The 24145-nt window shown below is 37.8% G+C and overlaps 1 protein-coding gene across 1 annotated transcript; it reads left to right on the forward strand.

Annotated features, from left to right (window-relative positions):
- The first annotated feature begins 7727 nt into the window (after positions 1 to 7727).
- LOC110709411 (polyadenylation and cleavage factor homolog 4-like) lies at positions 7728 to 18602 on the forward strand. The gene is made up of 7 exons (XM_021887632.1): positions 7728 to 8508; positions 10123 to 10224; positions 11170 to 11430; positions 14107 to 14235; positions 14352 to 14777; positions 15336 to 17117; positions 17654 to 18602. Exons 1-7 carry the CDS (start codon positions 8137 to 8139, stop codon positions 17666 to 17668), a joined length of 3087 nt encoding a protein of 1028 aa, XP_021743324.1. The 5' UTR covers positions 7728 to 8136; the 3' UTR covers positions 17669 to 18602.
- The last annotated feature ends 5543 nt before the right edge of the window (positions 18603 to 24145 follow it).

Consider the following 24145-nt stretch of genomic DNA (forward strand, 5'->3'; position numbering starts at 1 on the left):
TCTTTATTATTATTTTCCTACTTTCTTTTTCTTTTTTTTTATATTTTCTTATTTTATTTTTCCTTCTTTTTGCCTTCTTTTTTTTAGTTAGTTTATTTTTTCGAGGGGGGTAAGTCTGGAACCCTTTCCTTCCCTCGAAAATTTTTCGCATTAATGTACACATGGAAACAAAAAAAAATAATAAATAATAATGACATATATACAAATGTGTCATATATACAAAAAAAAATACAAAAAATATATATACATAAGTTTCCTAAAAAAATATATAATATTTGTGTACAAGAGGAATCAGGGTGCTCGGCGACTACTAGACGGTTGTTGCACATCCTGCAATATCCAAAACGAAGATTAATACATAAAATGTAATAACTTCGTTGCAAAGAAAAAAGAAATAAAACTTACCACGATCATCCGTTGATCACGGCATGACAAAGTCACGAGGGCTCTCCGATAAGTAACTCGGAAAGCACGTAAAGTCCTCACCATGCCGTTCACGGTCTCCCGCGGAACCTGTTCCAAGAATACAAGGACAGTTAGTAAACAAATGTATATGAAACAAAAAAATAAATAGAAATATTTAAGTACATATACATAAAAGACATACTGACTCAACCGTCTCAGGTACGAACGGTATCCCCTCGTCATCCTCGGCCGCTGGAAGGGTCTCACGAATTACCGATCCGACAACATCGGTATACGTGATCTCCGCTGTAGGAGGCACCCAACCACCTAGCTCGACTTGCTAAAAATACATGTGAAAAAAAAACGATATAAGGGTTAAAATTCCGAAAAATAAATGGAAACACGAAAAAAAAAGAGTTAGAGTACTAACCGGAACAAAGGCCGGAAAAGAAGTCAACATGGATGCTATAAAAGCCGGATAAGAAGCATCCGGCAACACCAGCTGCTCCTCTAGATAACCAAGGATCGCCTGAGCTCGATCCTCGGTAGACAGCATGTCCGGACACAGCATCCGGATCGGGGGATCCACAGCAACCAAAGGCTCCTCGGTTGAAAGCTGCCAGAGAACACTCTCGCCTAAAAACCAAGCGTCGGTCCTTTGGAACACCGAGAGTCCCGTAAAGAGGGCCCAGAAACGGGAACGAACCATGCCAGACCGGATAGCCTCAGGGATTCCGACGATCAAACTCCAAGGATGGAGATCGATCTATAAAACACAACCACATGAAAAATAGTTAGAAAATGAATAAAATAAAAAAACGAAAAGAGAACATGTAGTTGGAATACTCACCGACGCACGAGTCGACGAAAGAATCCTCTGGCTAAAGTCGCCGGCAGAAGTAGCTCGTCTCCTCTTAATCTCGACCAATCGATGGCCAATAGGAAAACGAGTAGCCCCAAGCACCCTAGGGGCTAAGAAAGGCAGGTACGAGTATCCCCAAGCCTGAGTTCGAGAAAAGATAAGCCTAAAGGAAAAAATGAAAGTAATAACCGAAAAAAGCTTAAAACACGTACCTCAAGGATACGACCATGCCATGTAAGCAAGATCCGAGGCACCTCAGTAGATGTCGCGGAATCCAATGGCGAAATGCTCTCCTCGATCACTCAAGATGGTGACGAAAATAACATGGGCAATGTATATCCGAGCCAGCTGCTCAGGTGTACACTGCCGGTCAAGCTCGTCAGCCGACAACTTGTCGGTAAGAACCGAGTACAGACAAGATTGCGCATACACGTGAAGGGCCGACGCAAGACGGTCCCCCACAAGGTCGCGCAATCTTTCGTCTGACCCCTTAACGAGCTCTATAACTACAGGCTCACCTCCGAAAGGAAAACCCGTAATCATAGAGAAATCGAAAGGGGTAACCGTCATCTCTCCCCATGGAAAGTGAAAAGTGTTGGTGGAATCCCACCAAAACTCCAGCAATCCACGGAGGAAAGCTGACGATGTAGACTGGATCGATAAATCTCGAGGAGCCGCCAGTTAGGAGTCAATCCCAGAAAGTGCTACAATCTCCTTTGCCACCTCGGGCAAACTCTCAAAACGGGCTCGCAGGTCACTAGAGCCGTACAAACGCATGCCAGGCTCACTCTAAATAAAAGAATAGAAATAATAAAAAACGGTTATGGTTTAAAAAGGAGAAGAAACAAAAGAGAAAAGAAAGAAACGAAAGCGCGGAAAACTCACGATGACGCGCCACCCTCTGATCGAAACGTGGTGATCTGGGTCCCACTTAAGGACCCTAGAGTCCCAGTTGGGAGGATCCTCCCAAATCATCTCCTCCTGGCGACGTCGATCAGCCGCGACGCGTCGCTCTCGAACCTCTTCTCGAGGACGGGTCACCCTCTTCCGAGGGCGAACCGCCTCGTTCGGACCAACAAGAACCACCTCGGCATCGACAAACAGAGGCGAGTCCATGCTATGACAGATAAAATTTCTTTAATTAGTTTATTTTATTTCCTAAACTAAACTAATGTACGTATTCTAGACCCATTTCGGCAGCATAACGGCTACCGATAGGGCAAAACACGAAAATCGAATGCCACCCATACTTGGGGGCTACGATACCTGCAGTTAAACTCAGTAAATGGAGGCTTTTAACACCCATAAAAGCCATCCTATACCAGTTTCAACTAAGCATTCAAGAGATTTTATTCCAAAATCTCAAAGAATCAACTAATTCTTAACTAATTCTAGACGAATAACAGTAATATAAACATAATTATCGTCTACCAAACAATTTTGAAGTTCGAATATGGCAAAATGAGCTAAGAGTATGTTTCGCGCCATTTTTCAACAATTCAAAATTCACAAAAACTGAATTATGAAAGTTATATTAATTCCATCGCTATAATATACTTCATAATCAGAAATTATAACCAAAATGAGCAAGAAAAGCAACGAAATCAAACAAAAATTCGAAAAAAGAAGCAAGAACGAACTTGAACAAAGAAATGCTCATACATTAACCATTTTTCATGAAATTTGTTGCAAAACACTCCTTAAACATAGCATAACCACATGGAACAAACAATTTCAAGAAAAATAAACCGAATCAAAAACCCCCAAATTCAAAATTTGGGGTTTAACGATTCGGAAATCGTTCGAATTCAGCCGAAAAAGAGCAAATTTAGGCAAAAAACTTACATTGGATTACGAAAAATATGAATTGAGGACGAAATTTGCTTCCTTTAGCTTCAAAAATCTCGAAAAACTAAGCTTCCTAGAGAGAGAAAGAGTCGAAAATGGCGAAGGAAGGAGAAATGGTGAAGTGAAAAATCGCGTCTGCGATTTTCACTTTACTGACATAAATGTCGCGCGCAACTTAAGATGTTGCGCGTGACATGCCAGTGCAACTCAGAAAGATGCGCACGACTGGCCAGCGCGACCTTCTGAGTTGCATGCGGATACTGGTCTCTAAAAGACCGGGATTTTGATGTTGATCCGTTTGATCATTTTTTGAATGGTTTTTGCTCGTTATTAGACGCAATGGCGCACAAATTATCAAAATCTTTTTATTTGATTTGCATATTGTAGTTTATTTTCCTTTTGTTAGTTTTTTGCATAATATTGCATGCACACCGTGCTTTGTGCCTTCCCCAAGCATATGTTTTGAACGTTTTTCGTAAGAGTGCCTTAAGACGTTCCGTGGCGGAGCTTTACGTAAAAGCACCCATAGACAGGTTTTTCATTTTACTGTACTGACGTTACAAATGTCCGGGTTTTCTTCTTTTTTCACGTCCGAAGAAAAAAGGAAGGCGTTTTCATACAGCATAAAAATGCAAATGGCGTATCGTACGGCGCAAAATTGTACGGCGTAGGTGTCGCGTAAAATTTCACTTCAGCCCAAGCTTTGCGAGATCTACCTCACGGGACTAAAAGGTAGAGAATTACTGTAGGCGTTAGCTTAACTAGTCGACAGGCGTGCCGAACCTTCAGGAACAAGCACTTCTTGAATGGATACGGTAGTAGTGTGCTTACTAACTTACCGGACAGTTAGGGTGTCGAATCCACCCCTGTATAAAGAAGCGACGAGACGATGTCGCACCCATGTAGTCACGTGCCCCCAGTCCTGAGACACGTGTACTCATCTTGTGGACAAAACTGGTGAGAGAGTTGCTGACTTTCTTCCCTCTCACTGAATTTGGATATATGCGTCCAGTCTTGAGACATGTATTTTTATCTTGTGGACTTCCGACTCGAATACCGGACCATTTCGGCTCGAATACCGAAAACCCCTTTTTTCACCTTTTATTTTGTTAAAGTCAGGCTAAAGTTTTGGGGACTTTAGACCAACGATGACACGATTAAGAGGAAATCCTCCCCTTTTATCCTTTTAAAAACCGATCTCTTCTCATGACCTGACATCACCCAAAATACTTTTACTTGTAAGAGCGTTCTACAATTGTAAAGGATCAATCCAGATTCTTTAGCGTGTTAAGACTAGGAAGGATTTTTTTCTAGCCTTACTAGCTACTTATTTCAAACACTTAGCGAACCAAGGATTATTTTGACATCCTTAAACATTACTGAAAGATTCTCTATCCTTAGAGAACTTCGCAGAATGAGTCTCGGATTTATTTCCTTGACTAATTTGATCATCGTATATTCTAGACTCGATCAAAGTGGGGGCTAACTGTAGAAAAGACTAGCCCAAATTAAAGAAAAAGCCAAAACAAAGGTCAAATTAACTAAACTCGATCATAATTAGGCTTAAGCCTGTGCTTAAACCCTAAAAATGACGGATTTAAGAGAACCTAGGTTAAAACTTAGTGTGCAGCAGAAAAAGCCGCTCGTATCTCACAAAGTCGCGCTGGGCTTCCGCGTGCAACTAATTTAGTTGCGCGCGACACCCAGCACAACTCTGGAGTTGCGCTGCAGAAGATTCAAAATTATTCATCTCTTGCGTGCAACACCTGCTGTGGCAGAATGCTCGAAACCCTAAACCTAATCATTACCTATAAATACGAGCTTAAATCGAGGCTTAAATCTACATAAATTAACCTAAAACTCTGGCGAAATAACTTGTGAACTTGTGCAACCTAGCCCTCTTGTCCTAAACAATAACCCTTTCGATACTTTGTTACTGCGGTGGAGGTTCCCCAACAAGAAGGTGTCCATAAGTGTTCTAAACGGAGATCTAGCAAAGAGAAGTGGTAAATTCCCGAGCACTTAGTTAAATCACCTTTATTTTCTTGTTTAAAAGGACTTTAATTAATTATTTAGTGTTGTTTGATCACCTTTAAAATAATTAATTAATAAATTCCACATAGTATCTTGTGTTAAATAAAGATTAGAATTGAATTAAATAATTGTTGGTTGATCACTTAAGCCAAGGCGAATCTTGTTTATTTATTGTTCTTTCACGAATATTATTAAATAAGAATAACGACTTTTGCAATGTAATTCCTACGTGAATTAATGTTTGTAAATAAAATCAACTAACATAGTTTTAGGTATCGCGTTGCATATATTGTTTAGTGATGAAATTGTAAAAAAGGAAGAGCTAGTAGAGGCCGCATTAGGGCTAGGATGACGATTCCCCTCTAAAAGGAACGGTATCTTAGTACCCTTGCTCCCGAACTCATTTCTGGTTTATAGACCAATTTGGGCATGGGTAAACTTATGATTCGTGCTAATTATTCCATGAACTCCACATGGAAAAAAAGGCATGAACGAGGTTTATGAGTTTTTCCTAAAACTCATTGGCGACTCCTACTTGTTTCTTACAAAAAAGCGTAATGATAGAATCAATTCTAATTCAAGGTCCCCCAACACAGTCAGGAATTCAAATCCTACTGCACCCTAGCAAGTGTAAAGTCCTAGGCTTTTAAGTGGCCAAGGGTATTTAAGGAGAGTACCCCTTATGATGGGATCACCCTCCTTATAGAGAGTACGACTTCACCAACACATCCATTGAACTCTTCCACATCAACGCCAAGCCCCCTTTTTCTCCTTCTTCCTTCTCCCCCACAATCTACACCAAGAGCACAATCAAATTTTATTTTTTCAAGCTCAAAAGCTTTCAAGCGAGTTTCCGAAAGAAAAACCATTTGGGGGTATTCGAGGAAAACAATCCTCTTCAATGCATTAACTGTAGGGTTACCCCCTAAACCCCTACAGTTTCAGGATATTATGTAACTCGTTGATCACCAAGAGCCCTTTGGGTGGAGTTCGCCACACTAATGTCAGCCTTCACAATTGCTCTCTTTTTATTGCTTTCAACATTTTTAGTTATCATATTACCGCTTTCATTTCCCTGGCCATCAGCTAATTTTCTTTTCTCCCCTGCTATGAACACACTTCCTTCAATTCCATGCTAAGGTCAACATCAATCACATGACGCTTCCAGCTCTTCTTGTAGGTAGTAGCATTTTTACTATTTATTTTTGCTCCCGCCACCTGCTTATGTTTATCCCCCACCTCCTCTACACTTTTGAAAACAAAAACTTCCCCTCCCTGCTCACCCTCATTGATTTTATTATTACCATCTACAACATTCAAATCAACCTCTCCTAATTTGTCAAGGACCTTAACCACCCGAGTCGGCACGACAGTTGTATGAGCATCAATGTGTTTCGGTTTTGTGACAAAGAGGGCTTTCGCACACCTACCGTCTTTTATCTCTACCTCATCCTTTTCTCCAAGATTATACTTCCATGGTGAAGCTTTTAACCACGAGCCATACGGAAGGACAAATTCATCATGTTCTCAATGCACCTCACAATCTTTCACACCATGTCCCATCATTCCATAAAAAAAAAAAATAATAAAAAAAAAAAAACAGAAGAGAGGAGGTTTTTCGCATTTTACCTTAAAAGCTTCTTCAATACCACCTCTCAATTTCAGTCAGACCCGCTTGAATAAAGGTTTACGGACATCCACAAGAACACGACTTCTAATAGATTTATCAATCCCAACCTTTGCTGCCGCATCTAATTTAACGGACACTCCAATCTTATTGCTGAATTTTTCAACATTAGCAAGATTCAATCTCCCTTTCAGAGGAAGATTATACACTCTAATCCACATGGGCAAATGGAAAAGTTCGATATCCGAAGGTATAGAGTCAGTAGTTTCTCCAAGGATTAAAGCGTGACGGTCAAAGTGCCAAGGCTGCTCATCAAGAACACGTTGTTTATCCCTCCAATAGCAGAATTGGAATAAGAAACAATTTTTGCCAATGTTCGAGATATCCACTCCATGTTTAGGCTGCCAAACTCCTTTAATGGTTGCAATGTAAGCATTAACATTAATGTTACGGCTAGTCCAGATATTACCTACAAGGGCGAGTTCAATGCGTGCATCATCATCATCTTCACCCGTATCATCCCAATCGATTGCTTCATTAGGGTCCTCTGCTTCATCACTCCGATTTTTGCTACTATCATCACCAGTTTCCTTCTCCACTAACAATAGGGTTTTATTCGCATTCGCCATTATAAAGGTGAAAGAACAATTTTAAGGCACAAAATTGTTAATAACTAGAAGAATTGCAAGAAACTCGATTAAAAATCAAGAAGAAAACCTCTTAAACAAGGAAACCCTAGCCAGAGAAGCTAAAACGCACACCATCAGAACCTAGACAGAACAGGTTTTGAATGAAAAGTATATCATGCTAAATATTAGAATAAGAACTGGATTGAAATTAAGGTGAGGTGAACGAGACTAGGACAAGAACAGTAGTAAGTTCCTCAAAAAAAAAAATGTATAAAAAAATAAAATAAAAACCGAGCTTCCTCGTTCTTCAGTTACGATCTTCGTCTCTGCCCCTTTCTCTCTCCTCTTTGCCCCCATTTTCCCTCTCTCTTCCTCAGTCTCACTTCAATCTCTCCATCTTTTTTCTCCAATTCATGTTTTTTTTGTAAACGATGGATCTCCAATTTCATGCTTGAAGCTCAATTTTTGGGTTAGATTTTCGATTTTAGGGTTTGGGTTAGGGTTCATTTTTCCCCGAGTGTAATAACCATTTCTGTTGTTTATCGTTTTTTCTTTTCGTTTTGTTAGATTGGAATTCGATCTAATTGTAATTTTTGATTTTTTGTATGGTTAAATTTTGATAATGATTCGGTATTGTACCTTGTAATAAAGAGGATTTGATTATACGTAGTTTAGGGTTAGGGTTTTGATTTCAATTCTTGGTTTTATTGTCTTTGTATCATATACTGTAAATGGAGATGGAGAGTTCTCGAAGACCACCGTTTGATAGATCGAATTTGATTTCGAAAAAGCCAAGATTAGCTGAAGACCCAACTCTCAGCGGCCGGCAATTTCAACAACCATTGCAAAGATCGGCGATTGGTTCGGGTTCAGGTGCGACTCGATTTAGAGCGAATTCGGGCGATAGAGAATCCGATGATTCGGGTCGTGCGTCTTTACAGCAATTACAGCAGCATCAGGAGCTGGTTAATCAGTATAAGACAGCTTTAGCTGAGTTAACCTTTAATTCGAAGCCGATTATTACAAACTTGACGATTATTGCAGGGGAGAATTTGCAGGCTGCCAAAGCCATTGCGGCCACCATTTGTTCTAACATTCTTGAGGTGAATTTGAAATTCGGCTTAATATGAATGGTTTAGTTGTTTTAGTTACTTTGTATTTGTAATAGTGTTAAATTGCAGCATTGATAGGTAGGTTAATTCTGTTGTACAGCGCGGGCAATCATGATGAGCCATTCATTTTCTTTATCCATTCCTTACCGATCTAATTTGATTGAATCATTGTAAAAGAAAAGATCAGATTAATGAATTGGAAGTGTTTCTGGATTATATAGGTGTCTTTCAACCGTAGTACAATGTAGTTACAAGTTGCTGATTTTAGATTTCTGAAAGTTATTTATGCGTCTGTCGTACTTATTACTGCACAAAGATGGTTTCAAGGCTTCAAAGAGTGTTCTGTATGCGCGAATCTGGATGTTAGAACAATGTTATGATTGTGAGTGTGAAACTAGCCAACAAATATATATATTCTGTTTATGTCATAGATTGAATCTATGAGGAGATACCCTCTTCTATGTTGCCCAATTAGTGATATTTATCCTGCAACTAACAGGCATCATCAAGTTTCTGCCTTTCAAGCTATGTAACAGGCTGAATGCAAAACTGAACTTTGTTATATCTTGTTCGTACTTATAGCACATTTGACTTTGTTGCCTACTCCATGAAATGTGTTCAACATGAGTTCAAGACAGTTAATTATTTGTCTATGTTGGGCAAGAGACTGAAAGTCAGTAATCTTGGGTGTACACAGTATAGATGCCCTTGTTTGACAAAGATAACAAGGATTATACTCTTATTGACGATGTCGATGATGATGCTGTTGAGGATGATACATCTGTCTGATTTAAAAACTGCAATACTTTGTACAAGTTTACAAAATTACAAGACTTGCCATTTCTATCCCGGAATCCATAATTGTAATTTTAAGTTTTACCGCAGTGGGTATTTGTACTTGATTTATGTTCAGAGTCATTTCTTTCATCTTTTCAGAGTTAATAGTGCTTAATGAATGTCTGCATCAATTTTTACAGAAATTTATTTATTGTCATGCTGCTCCCCTTGAAAACTGTGGTATCTGCATATTGAATTTCTGAATACCTTGAAGTGTATTATAGGTCATCTTGGTTGTGTAGAATGTATTTATGATTACTCTTGATGATGCATTATGAGAGTAGCATAAATGATTTGGACATCAAGGTATATGAAGTTATAGCTCGATATCAAGGATGTCTAGACAAGTTGGATATATTTGGAAGGACCAGTGCTGTAGTTTTACTTTGTAAGATGCTCTTATATATACATGTGTAAGATATATTGGAATATTGTAGAGTTAGGAGGTAGTTGAACTGTAATGAGTTTTATGATGCTCTATCATTGGTAAAGAACTTGCTTAGGAGTGGTAACACATGCGTTCTTGGATTCTTAAGACATGAACTGTCTCATTGAGTAATGGGGGTACAGGTACTTTGGGAATTTGTGAGCATTTATTTTAATAGAAATAGAAACTTGTGGACTGTTGTAAATTGGTATTCAAGGGCTTGCTCCCTTTCAAGATGACTTTTTTTTGTCTTCCCTTTAATTGTCATCTTTTTAAAATTTTCTGTAGGGTTTTCATCTTCATGAGATTTGATTTTTTTAATGTAATGTTTGAACCTGCAGGTTCCTACAGAGCAGAAGTTGCCCTCACTTTATCTACTGGACAGTATTGTGAAGAACATTGGTAGAGATTACATCAAGTATTTTGCAGTAAAGTTACCTGAGGTTAGAATTTGAATAGTTTTTCTGATGGTCATTGATTGCTTTCTAAACCTTGTGTAGTAGAGGCCTCCCCCCTCGCTGCCTGACCCAAATTGTCGCAGAAATTCTGGATACGATTAGTTTCATGTGTTGGTTGTGTCTTTTCTTTTTGCATCTGGTAAAAGGGCATGACAACGGAAATTATGAATTTTTAGTGATTTGAGATGTAGTGAAGTGATGTGCTGTATCTTTATCTGCTGGGTTGGTCTGGACTCTGGAATATTTTACATCTTTCTGCAAGTTTAGAGAACCAAAAACCCTGTTGTGCAACCCACCTGACTACCCCAAGCCTCATACTTGCCTTATGTATGCTAGGCAATGTGAAAAGGCACTTGATTGTGTCGGCTGTTAGTTATGCATTGGCTTGAGCAACAAGTTAATGAGGATATTCAGGTTCACTGGGATAGTTTTGGACTGAGAAAGTGATGTAAGCAGGATAGTTATCTCTCAAGCAACAAGTTAATAGGAGTGATAAGGAAAAGTATGTGAGAGAATATTCATTTAGAAAATGCTTGTAATTTCCTTTCTACTTTTAAGGTTGTATAGGTGATGTAATTGCACCATTAGTACAATTCTCCCTCTGCCTCCCCCCCCCCCCCCTTTAAAATTTGTTTTTCTTTTCTTAATTTCTTGTACTAAAACTCATAAATCACAACATTCAATAACATCCACTTGTCTTGCCCTCCTTCCATCTTATAAAACACTTGTTTTTGGAGTGATAAGAATCTTGTGAACTCTTAAGAAAGTGTTTTAAGACTCCCCTTGGGTTATCAGCTGGCCAGCTGCCTTTCTCATATTGTAGCAGTATCACCAGATAAATTGCCTTCCGTCTAAAGAAATTACTGAATGTCCCTTATATTAGGTTTATTTTGTTCTTGCTATTTATATTTCTTCCCCTGGATTACCTAGGTGTTTTGCAAGGCATACAGGCATGTGGATCCTTCAATACATGCTGGTATGAGGCACCTTTTTGGGACTTGGAAAGGTGTTTTCCCTCCCCAGCCACTGCAGATTATTGAAAAAGAACTCGGATTCTCTACTGCTGTCAATGGTGCATCATCTGGAACTACCACATCCAAGTCCGATTCACAGTCTCAGCGTCAGCCACATAGTATTCATGTGAATCCAAAGTATTTGGAAGCGAGACAGCGTCTTCAACAGTCTAGTAAGGTAAGATCTGTGGCTGGTTCTTGACGACCTTTACATTCTCGTATTGTGGTATGTATATTATTCTGAAATTATTTCTTGGTATGAGTTGAATGTGGTATATAGGCTTAAATTGCTGTGTGCAAATTGACTTTTGATGGTTCTTTCGTCTGAGATGCTGTTTAGATCTCATTCTGTGAATTGGAGGTTATTTTGTTCTAATAGCTGAAACTATTGCCAATAGGTACTTGCATGACCATCATTAAGCCTGATAAACATGACTCTGGAAGTTAAACGATATAATGGATGAGCTACAAAATGCTACTTTTGGTCTCAACTGCAGATTCTGTTAATAATGTACAAATTATGCCATTATTCATACTTTGAATAGGATAATTATATACTTTTAGTTTAGGCTATATATCTCATGCGGGCTTATATTTGTGCATGAAATTGCATATGTTATTGATGTCTATTAATTCCAGCGTTTCGAATATTTGGAAGAATTGATTTGGAGACCCTCAAAATGGTGGAGACTGGAAAGTGTAGTGATTTTATAATAACTTGAATTTCCTAGCCATTTAATTGGATTATGTTTATCTTTAATTTATCATGGACTAAACCCAATTCCAATTCCAATTCCAAAAGCAATTGCTAGTTGTATCTTTACTAGGAGTTCTTCCATATTTGGATGTTCAACTCCATGATTCAGAAATACTCATTTGCTTTTGGTTTCTTTCCTCCACTTGTCATGTGGGATGTTGACATCATTATTAGATGGGAAATTCTCAATGGTCTCGTATTTTTGCTTTTTCTGAATGGTAGCCAACTTTTTTTTTGATTATTATTGGTAGCCCTCAACTTTTTAAAAGTTACAACCGTAACCTTAATTATGTTTTTACCATGAACTTTCTGTTAAATTTAACCTTATGATAAACAAAGGTTAACTTTTAAACAAAATAATAATAAATAAAATAAAACCACCCCTCCCCACCAGCCAGCCACCCTCCAGCCTCCACTGTCGGCGTCCGCCCAACCCTTGCCTGCCATTTTCACACTTCTCTTCTCATACCTTCCCCTTTCTCTCTCCTCTGAAATTATCTGGGGGTTATGGATTGTCCCAATTTTCCGATTATATATATATGTTAGGGTTTTCCTCCCTTACATTTTCCAAACCCCTTCAAATCTGGCCCCAAATCAATGGGAAATTGCTTCAGATCTCCGGCTGCTGTTGCAAGGGAGGATGTAACATCTTCTTCATCTTTGACCACTGTTTTGCCCGACGTACAATTTGCTTTATAAAATGAATGACTGATTGCTGAAAACCAATTTGCTTAAGATTAGAATAACAGATTCAGCCTTTTCAACCCAACTGAAAGAAATAACCAGCTTTGCCCCACTTATTCTCACCGACTAGCGAGTGTAGCGAAAGTAGAAAGAGATTGGTGGTTGGAGAAACCCAGATTTTTCAACCAAGAAATTCGCAAATGAAGAAGATGAAGAAGTATTACCTCCTTTTAACGAAGAAGATAATGAAATGCATCGAAAGCTAGGCAGGAAGTTGTAGTTGTAGAGGCGTCGGAAGCCATTGGAGCTAAACCCAAAGCTCATCATTTGTAACTTAACTTCAAAATGAACTCATTTGGAATGCTGAATAGAGAATACTCATGGGTGTTGGGGGGAACTGCTGGTGGGTGGGTGGGTATTGGCTGGGGGCCGGATGGCCAAGGGTTAGCTGGGTTCTGGCAGAAAGAGAGGGGGGGGGGGCAGGGCAGGGGAGGTTGTCTGGGCTGGGCTGGTGCGCTTGGTGGGGAGGGGTGTTTTATTTTTAATAATTTTTTACTTTTACTTATTATTATTTTAAAGTTAACCTTGGTACTAATAAATTTAGATTTAACAGAAAGTTAATGGAAAAACATAATTAAGGTTACGGTTGTAACTTTTAAAAAGTTGAGGGCTACCAATGATAATCAACAAAAAAGTTGGCTACCATTGAGAATAAGCAAAAATACGAGGCTAGCATTGAGAATTTATGTAATAGACTAACATTAACAAGGGTAATTTGGGAAGTCTAGTACTTTTAGGTTAGTAGTCCTTATTCCTAAGCCTTAGTATAAATAAGGGATAGTATATGCATTAGCTATCATGTGAATTGTGAGGAAAAATGTTGAGAGTAGTAACCTCAAGTTACTAGGAGAGAGATAACCTAAAGTTATCAAGAGAGTGATAGCCTTAAGCTATTAATCTATCATTTGTATCCAATTTCTGCCATTATTAATCTAAATTATCAACCTTTTATATCTTAATTAGTCTTTAACTCAGAAAAGACTAAGTCAGTCCATAACAATTTACCTTATTAAATTTAAGTTGCCTTCATGACAAAAGTAGGTAGCTCTGGGCATTAATCACAATTAAAAATGTGTAGGCTTGAATCATGGTCTTTGTAACACAGTATACAGAGGAAAATCTGCATGGTATGATCTTCTTTGATGGGTATTAGTTACATATCTTATTCTGCTGTGTCATTTGTATGGCTGTCATTCAAGCTCTTAATCTGATAAAGAGATGCTACCGGTTAAATTGCTGTCAACTTGAGAAACCTTTGTTGTTTTATTGAAAAATTATATTTATAATTTGGTTATGATTATAAATGTATAAAAATCTGGTTCTGACTTCTTATCTACTTTTCAAATTGTATAGATGAAAGGAACATATATTGGTCTCTCAGAGGTTGGATCTTCTGAGGATGCAGAGAGACCAGAGAAAACTGCTACTGCAGGAACTGAAAGGCCGTGGATGGAATCGATGGATCCTGTAATAAAAATGCATGTATGGTTACTGCTTATTGTCTTATTTCTATTAGACATCCAACTGTAATTTAATCTCAGTTTTAAATGTTTACCTAATAATTTATCCTCTCTTTTGAATTGTTTCATTCTATTTAGAATGTGTGTCCTCAAAGAGAATCGTTGAGAGAATCCAGTCTTCCAAAGCAGGGAGGTGCAGTATATGGAGATTATGATATTGCATCTGGTCTTTCAAGACCTTTGAGCACATCTGGTGGTAAACCTAGTGAGAGGACTGTCGGACAGAGATGGACTGGTGCTGGCAGAGAGGGGGAAGAATCTATTTCTGGTGAAAGAAATGGGTATGATATTAAGCATGGGATTCCAAAGTATGCAGCTGGCAGACCAGCAAGTAGTGGTTTACCTTCAGTGCTGAAACAGCCAAGAATAGCTCCTGAGATTTCTGGGAGCTGGAAAAATTCTGAAGAAGAGGAGTTCATGTGGGATGATTTGGGCACCAAGGTGGATCCTAGTGCTGCAAGCATCACAAAGAAAGAAATTTGGTCTGATGATCCGGAGAAAGTGGTAAGATGCACAAAAAATTATAATCACAGTATCTGCGTTATCATTTTTTCTTGCAGAAAGAGATTTATGTTGACTATGGAAATTGACTAAAGGCCAGATTTAACACGTGGATGTTAAGATTCTGCAATGTTTCTTTGATGAGTAAACATTTTTCTTGTTAATGTAGTATTTCAGATTATTTTATGCTGTTTGATGTGTTAAGGCTGCATGTGGGTGATGAATACTGTTGCTGGATGCAATGATCCTATGTTTCCCCCAAGCAGTGGGTCTGCTAAAAGACCTTAAGTTAAAAGACCTCAAGTTTTTCCAAAAAAAGAAACCTTCTGAGTTATATCTTTTATTTTGCCTGTAAAGTCCTATATCATAGTTTGACCCTGTAATTTCGTAGATCTTTTTTGCAAATTTTTGTTGTATCTTTCCATTCCAAAAGGCATGCCCATTTGATGTTATTGATAATTTAGCTGTATTTCTCAGTTGTTCTTGTGTTTCATGTTATATCTTATTGTATAAGACTGTATGCATTGATTTGGTCGACTAAATGTGGATCACTATCTACAGGAATTTAATAGGCACCTTCCTAAATGGAAGAACCCGGTTGAAGTCAGATCCAACTTTGAGAGAGAACTTTCTTCTGATAGTCTTTCCTCTGAACAGAAAGATCAAGTGCCTCTTGGACATCCAAGGTCCTCCCACTGGAAGATGCTGGAACCTCACCAGGCTGATAGTTCAAGTCCTTTGTTAAAGCAAATGAGCTCTCACTCCGTGAATGGTCCCAACTCTGCTGGAGTCTCTAGTTTGGGTTTCTCTTCAGCTTCTGCAGGATCTATGGGGCGTCAACCATCTCCAGGCCAATCTGTGATAAGCCAGCGTCCACCTTCTCCTTCATTATCTAAAAGGGATCCTCGTCAAAGTCTCGTTGAGAAAGATCATATGAGATCTTCCTTAGTTCGATCTGATCCTAGAGTTGCTTCTATTTCAGGGAAGTTAAATGCAGGGGTCCGTGATAAAACTTTTCAGGGCTCTATGCTTAATCGTCAAAAGTTGCAAGCTGCTCTGCAGAAACCACCTCCTCCTACAACTTCTTTTCAACAAAGGCATGTCCCATCTTCTGAGCAGCAGCCTAATTCAAAGTCTGAGCTTACTGATATTGTCCAGAAAGCTCAGCAGCTGCTTAGTTCCTCCTCAGCAAAGAAAGGTACCTCATCAGATAGTTTGAATCCTATTGCTGGTAGTATGCAAGGGCAGTCGAACATGAGTAGTTTATTGGCTGCTGTGATGAAAAGTGGTTTACTTTCTGGTAGTCCTGTTTCTGGACAGATGGGGGTTCAACCTCCTTCAATTACTGCTCTCACCTCACAATCAACTTTCATTAGTACAAAGGATGATACGTCTTCAAGTCCTCATGATTCAACAGCTATTGTCTCCCGAAGTAAAGTAGAAATGCCTCCGCTGGTGGCTCCTGTTCCTTCATCTCCTAAGAGCAGTTCATTGGCACAAACATCGAATGCAGCAGCTGTCAAGTCAAACCCACTTTCAATCTTGAGCACATTGATATCAAAGGGGTTGATATCTGCGCCAAAAACTGATGCAGCTGTTGCTGCAGTTTCCGTGAAATCTGATTCCCAGATTCAAGCACAAAGCCCGATTATTGCTTCTGTAACTACTGTAACAGCTCCATCCGTTTCCAAAGTTTCTGCTACTCTACCTAAATCATCTAATGAAAAGGCTCCTTTGCTGCTCGATGAAAAGGCATCTGATGCAATTCAAAGCAATAAAGAAGAAAAAGATCTTATTGGATTTGAATTTAAACCTCGTGTGCTCCGGGATTTGCATCCTGCTGTAATTGACAGACTTTGTGATGACCTTCCACACAAGTGCACTGCATGTGGTCTTCGATTTAAACTGCAAGAAAGGCTTGCTAGACATTCAGAGTGGCACGCTTTTAAAAATTCAATACCAAATTCCGTGAATAAGCCATCCAGGAGATGGTATTCAAAGCCTGTGGACTGGATTGTCGGGAAGGCTGGATTTCCATTTGGTTATAATTCCACTTGTCTCATGGAGGGGTCCAGCAGGATGAGAGAAGAGACAGAGAAAATGGTTCCTGCAGATGAAAGTCAATGTGTGTGTCTTTTATGTGGTGAACTGTTTGAAGATTACTACAGTCAAGAGAGGGATGAATGGATGTTCAAGGGAGCAGTTTATTTGTCTACCCCTTCTGGAAGCTCTGAGGAAGGAGGATCTTGCAGTGAGAGCGATTTGCAAAATTTGATTGTTCACGCCAACTGTATGTCAGGTGATTTAGGTCGTGACTTGGGATCTATCAGGGGTATTAAAGTGGTAATTCTCAATCTTAAAATTTAATTTGGCTTTTACTTGTTTAAGTTTGACATCTAATTTGTAGTCTATTAATATTAGTTCTTAGCATTCTTCCCTGAAAAGGCTTGCTTATCCTTTATTTTGTATTTGGTTGATCTTGGATCATTTGTATTTTGTTGTCTTGCGTTGATCTTGCTTCTCAGCTACTTCCTCTGCCTCCTTTTTGTTTGTCTCATATTTCTCTTTGGGGCGTCCCTTTGAGATTGCTCCATTGCCTTTTTTTGGAAAGTCTGGGAAGGAAGATTGGACGGAGTATATTGTTTGTATACTCCATTGGCATAATTGTGCTGAGCATTTTTAGTTTAGCGGCAAGCATCTATTTGCTTGTTTTTAAGAGTCCGAGTTATTCGTAAACATATCATCCCGTTAGGGAGCCTTGCCTGCAAGGGGAAAAAAACAAAAAAAAAAAAAAATTATAAGGCTGTACCTTTATTGTACATTTGTACTACTTCGTATTAAACTCTCTTTTGATCTGATTGGATTATACATATCTGCAGGAAAAGGGTACGTAGTTAGCTGAGGCATTCATCCATGCAGTAACCACAGTATGTCCCTCTCAGCTGAGGAAGAGGGTGGCCGTAATTTTTTCAGGAAGCTGGTGCCAAAGATACAGGTAAAGCTTTGCACAATGCATCTTCTTTCTCCATTATTGCAGCTGAATCAATGTGATGGCTATTGGGCAGTGAGAGCTTCTACCGGATTTTTGATTTTGGTTTTGATAGTTATTATAGTTCCATGAAAGTAAATATGGAACACATGGGGACGTATCTCGTGCATTTGGATCAAACTTCTCACCTTGGATATTTTGGCATGGTTGAAGTGATATTGCTACCTTTCTCACACTCAGTGCCCACTGTCCATTATGTTCCGTACTAGCAAAATTGTTAGAAGGCAGCCCATTTCAACCTGTCACCGGAGTTCATATCTGAAAGACTGATACATTGTCTTGGTCTTACATGAGCTAAATTTGGCCGCAAACTTTTCCAGCTTAACCCCTTTACATCCTTAGTTTTATTTTTTCGCTGTGGCTTAATTTGAAAATTTGTTTTTTTTAGTAACAGGAAGAGTTTTTTATTTTTTTTATTTTTAATTTTTTTTTTATTTTTTGCTTTTATTTTTTCGAGGGGCAAGTGATGGAGGAGGAACGGGGTGGGGTGGGGGGGGGGTGGTGGTTTGGTGTATACATGGCATAAAGAGTGCTTTATCAGCTGAGGAGATTCTCTTTTTTTTTTTTTTTTTCTTTCTTTCTTTTTTTTTTTTTGTAAAGCATGTACTCCGTAGTCATTTTTGCAGAACTATGTAACGTTCACAAGAATCGCCCACTCCCCTCCAAAAAGGGGGGAAAAAGAGGAAGAAGCGAAGAAGAAAAAACCATAGGTTTAGCTAAAGTCTTTTATTTGATGCATGTTTTTTTTTGAAGGAAATAATTGATGCATGTTAGTAGTATTGATGTTTGTCAGGTTTATTTTATTGCTGCTTTTATTTATTTATTTATTTATTTAAAGGAATTTTAACTTCGATTTCATATTTTTTTTGCAACTTTGGAATATTTTATATCTTACAAATAATAGGGTATTTTCACTTTTACCACCTTCAAATAACCACTTAATTGAATTTACCACCTCCAAAAAAAAAAGATTTACTTTACCACCAACAAAATTTCCAAAAAATCAATTTTACCACCAACCAACGGATTCCGTCCACGAATCCGTTAGTAGGGCCCACCTTTTTGACGTTTCTTCTTCATCTTCCCCGATCTTCCGTGTAAACCAACCAGCAACGAAATCAACTACCTCGGTTGGTCGGAATTTCGTGTGTGACTAAGGAGGGGCCGAAATTTGGTGTGTGGGTTAGGGAGGTGGTCGGAATTAGGTGGTGGTTAGGGTTTTAGGAGTGCGAAATTTGGTGGTGGCTAGGGTTTTTAGAGTGGTCGGAATTAGAAGGGGATTTATGGGTGGTCGGGATTTGGTGGCTGCCAAAAACTAAGAAGCCAAATCACCAACAACAAGGATACAAATCGATTATCATCAACATTTCTACAAACCAAAGCAATTAATCCATTACAATACCCACAAATCGAAACCTCAAAACCAGAAAAAGAATTGGGTAAATCAAACCTTGTCAATCGTTTTTAGCATCAAGCTCAGAACCCCACTTCAATGGAGTCGATTCCAGGTGACTTCCATGGTTGAGGATAAGAAGACGACGGTCAGAGGAGAGAGAATGAGCGAGATGAAGTCTGATTAAATGGGTGCTGTTGATTGATTAAGGAATGCCAAGCCTTGGAAACGCATTTGAAGGGAAGTAGTGATTTAGTGGGTAATCGAAAAGAATGGAGGTGATTAACTCCATTGGAAGAGACGCCATTGTTGTGGCTTTCGAGAAAACAGAGCAAAAAAATAAATAAAAATTGGTGGAAAGGTGGTTGTGGCTGTGCGGTGCGGTGGTGGGGGCTGGTCGTAGCGGTTAGGTGGTGGGGGCTGGTCGTGGCTAGTCGGCGGTGGGGGTCCTGACGGTGGCAGCAACACCGGTTGATTAATGGGGATTTTTTTTTAATTTTTTTTTAAAACTTACCCAATAATATGGCGACACGTGTGCAAGGTAGGCCCCACTAACGGATTTATGGACGGAATCCGTTAGTTGGAGGTGATTGGTGGTAAAACTGATGTTTTATTTTTTTATGAGGTGGTAAAGTAAATCTTTTTTTTTTGGAGGTGGTAAATTCGACAAAGTCATTATTTGAAGGTGGTAAAAATGAAAAACTTTAAAGTTGTAAAAAAATATGAAATAGAGGTAGTACTTAATTTTAAACACTATTTCTTTTGTTTTATGAGGGGGCATTAAAAAGCACTTTATTAACAACCCCCTCCTTCCCCAAATCAATCTTTTTTTTTTTTTTTTTTTTTTAATTTTTTTTTTAATTTTATGTATTTTTTTTTATTTTTTATGAACAGTCTCTTTTATTACTCATGTTAGGCCCTATTCTATTCCCTTAAAAAAAAATTAAGTAAAAATAATTTCCGTTTAGTAAAAATAAGGTCAGTTCAGTAAAATTAATTTCAGTTTAGTAAAAATAAGTACAGTTTAGTAAAATTAAGTTTTCTTATAAAAGAATTATAATTAAAAATCAGTAAAAATAATTTAAGTTCAGTAAAAAATAATTTAAGTTCAGTAAAAATAATTTAGTTCAGCAAAATTAAGGTGAAGAGAATAGGGCCTTATTATAATTGTATAAGTTTTATTTATGCACAATATTATAAATTGATTTGTATCCAATTAAATTTTGCTAGTTTGTTTACTAGTATTATTTTCATTTTTATGGACTAAATTTTTCAGGTTCTTTTTATGCTTACCTTTTCACAATTGAACTTTATAATTGTACTCCATCCGTTTTTAAATATTTGCTCCACTTTTCCTTTTCGGCTGTTTTTAAATACTTGCTTCATTTCCTTATTTGAAAAGTCTTATAATATTAAATTAATTTCTTTTACCAAGTGGACCCAACAATATTAATTCCACATTCTCTTTCCTCCAATTCTTTCCACTATTTATGGTTTTTTTTACAATTTTTTATTCTCCACCAACCCCACTACCATCATATTTTATTACTTTATCCAATTTTCTCCTAAAACTCCGCGTATGGAAAAATGGAGCAAATATTTAAAAACGGAGGGAGTATTAGTCACCATTGTAAAATTGTGTGCAAATGATAAATGAAACTTTATTTGGAAGTGGAGCTTCTAAAGTGCTACCTCTACAAAAAGGGGTCATTTGTCATATGGGCACCGAGAATCCAAGATAACCCATACAACATAATTAGGAAATTTTGACAATTACCACCTTCTGTTATGTCTATTTTAGCAATTACCACCTTCTATTTTTTTTTTTGAAAATTACTACCTTCTATTTTCAAAAACATCAAAAGATACCACCTTCTTGCCCCCCAACTAGCACGTGACGTCATTTTGGGCCAATTCTTTCCCTTCCCTCCCTATTTCCCTCACATTTCTTGTTCCTATTTGGATTCTCATCTCCCTTTTAACTTTTTTCCCCCAAACCACCAATAATTTTCCGTCAATTTTGATTTAGAGGAGTGAATTGAAGAGTTTCTGAATTTTTGGGGGAAAATAAGTGAATGAGAAGGTAAGAATCGAGTTATGGAAGAGAAATGGGAGAGAAATAGGGAGGAAAGGGAAAGAATGAGCCCGAAATGATGTCACGTGCTAGTTAGGAGGCAAGAAGGTGGTAACTTTTGATGTTTTTAAAAATAGAAGGTGGTAATTTTCAAAAAGAAAAATAGAAGGTGGTAATTGCTAAAATGGACATAACAGAAGGTGATAATTGTCAAAATTTGCGCATAATTAATTTGTCTATAGCTGCCATTGGAACTTCTAGCTTGCCAAGAATTGACAAACCTATGTACAAGATTAAATTATTTTTATTTTTAATTTCTTAGAATTTGTTATACTTCCTCCGTTCTTTTTTTATTGCACCACGAGGAATTTCACGCATGTCAATGTATTTTTTAGCTATTAATATCTTCAATTATACTTTTATAAAAATTATAAAAAATTGATATTTGAAAAGAAGATTTCGAGACGAATCTAACTAGATCCCACATGACTATATTTTTTCGAATGGATAAATCACAAATAATAGTCAAAAAAGATTAAATGAATAGTGTAAAAGTCCTAATGGTGCAATAAAATAAAAACGGAGGAAGTATACATTTGGGTGTATCGTACACTAAACTAACCTAAGGTTAGTTTTTGTTCTTCATTTGATGATAAAATTAAAAACAATTATCAAAATGAGAATAAATATTCATTGGTGTACGATATACCCGGGTGTATATAACAACCTTTTTAATTTTTTGGTCAAGGAAAAAAGGCATGAAGTAAAAATCGCCACTAAATAGCGTCTATTACATCTTCAAAGCCTCAAAGGCAGGGCACAATTAAGGAAAACTCCAAATTGAATGCAAGACAATTAACAGAAGTTGAGAATGCTAGACAAACTGACAAAGTCTGTCAATAGAGCTATTAAATGAACCAGGGGAAAAAACCATAATTTTAATTTCAAAAATAAGAAATTTTCACAACTAATAAGAGTCCTGCCTATCTCCAACAATGATCCACTACACGGCAGGATCACAATAATACGAGACTTTCTTCCTTCTACGGATGTTTTAATAGTAGTCGTTTGAAAAATGACTACCATATTATTTTAATGATATACAAATATGACTGGTTTATTTTTTTACGTTATAAATAGTCACAATTAGTCTTATTATATCTACAATGCAAATATATTTTTTGAATTTTTCAATCCAACATAAAATAAATATTTTTTGAGAAACTATAAAATAAGAATAAAAATTACATAAATAAAACTAAAAATTTGATCAATCAAAAAATTGTTGATAATAACTATTTTATACCTAAAATAAAGTAATATAATTAATGACTTGGAAAATATGTGTTAATTATGAACTATATAATTATGAAAATATTATGGTAGTCATAAATCAAATGACTACTATAAAATTTTCATTCTTCTACTACGGCATCATGTGGTCAATTACAATGTCCTCCCAACATAGAACTTGTTCTTTTAAAGGTATTGCATTATATGATCTTTGTGACAATGGTGAATCGATCATTCTTTAATGTTTGACATAATTCTCGACTGGTCTTCTAAAGATATAAAGCGGGATAGGGCTTTGCAACTATATCCATCTTTTACGAAGTACTATTAGATTGTGTGGCCTTACCTTCCCATTACTACTTTGTGACTTAGTATCCTCAAAGAACAACATTGCTTTGAAAAATTCATAGTGAAGATGACCTTCAATTCTTCAAACATAAATTTCAGGGTTCATTATGCGTTCGCAATCTCTTTTCTTAAGGAGAGACAGAGGTTATTGTTGAGGATACTAAGTCACATACATGCATGTCTTGTTCTTTTTATGTCAATAGGCATTGTTAACTACATTATCCTACACTCCATTATCCTAAACTCGGCCTTTTCTTTAATTGTATTAGACCCTTTAGGTGTTTGTCTTGCTTTTGACTAGGGATGTCAATGGGGTAGGACGGGGCGGATGTTGGCCTTCCCAACCCCATCCCCACCTAATATTTTCATCCCCATCCCCGCGGCGGGTCCTATTTTCATCCCCATCCCCGCCCCACCGGGTACAACTCCAAAACCATCCCTGCCCCACCCCCCACTTGGACATCCATCCCCACCTAATCCACACCAAAGACCCGCCTAATCCCCACCCAAGATCCACCTAATATCCGTATCTCAAATACACAATCTTACATAATTAATACGAATTATAAAATAAAACATTCCATACACATTTTTGTGTTATAATATAAGTGTCATACAAAGTATTATAATTAATATTGTATTTCATGTAATTATTTTATAAATAGAATAAAAGTATGTAATTTTGCTTTAAAAGATATATAGATGTGGGTAAACCTGGGCACGGGCCGGGTTGGCCCGCGTGCCGCCCGGCACGGCCCGCCGTTCGGCACGGCCCGAAGTCAAGCACGGCACGGCACGAAGTTCAAGTCCCGTGCCGCGGGCCGTGCCACGGACAGGGTTGAGAATTCCCAGGCACGGCCCGGCACGAGCACGGTGCATGGCCCGCCATGCTGGCCCGCAGGCACGGCCCGCGGGCCAACGGTAATGTTACCGTTTCATCTAGCTAGAAGCCAAAAAAACGGCTAGTTTTTTGCCAATTTGCTCCCCAAAAATTCTATAAATACTCACCTCCATTTCATTCCCAAATCACAAAATCACAATCTCTTCTTCTTATCTCTTATATTCTCTAAATCTCTAATAATCCTTATTTTCTTAAATTCTCTAATTATTCTCTTAAATTCTCTAATTATTTTCCTAATATCGAAAAAAATTAAAAAGTTCGTAATCGTAATTAGTGGAGCGTTGAAGCACGGTTGTAAGATCTAAACTAATCT

The sequence above is a fragment of the Chenopodium quinoa genome, unplaced genomic scaffold (assembly GCF_001683475.1).
Source record: "Chenopodium quinoa cultivar QQ74 unplaced genomic scaffold, ASM168347v1, whole genome shotgun sequence".
Lineage (NCBI taxonomy): Eukaryota > Viridiplantae > Streptophyta > Magnoliopsida > Caryophyllales > Amaranthaceae > Chenopodium > Chenopodium quinoa.

What these genes read in the sequence shown, in the direction of transcription:
- LOC110709411 (XM_021887632.1), top strand. Translation starts at nt 8,137, where the DNA reads ATGGAGATGGAGAGTTCTCGAAGACCACCGTTTGATAGATCGAATTTG. An exon ending in TTGCAGTAAAGTTACCTGAG is followed by an intron (nt 10,225 to 11,169) that starts GTTAGAATTTGA and finishes TGGATTACCTAG; the next exon opens with GTGTTTTGCAAGGCATACAG. An exon ending in ATCCTGTAATAAAAATGCAT is followed by an intron (nt 14,236 to 14,351) that starts GTATGGTTACTG and finishes CATTCTATTTAG; the next exon opens with AATGTGTGTCCTCAAAGAGA.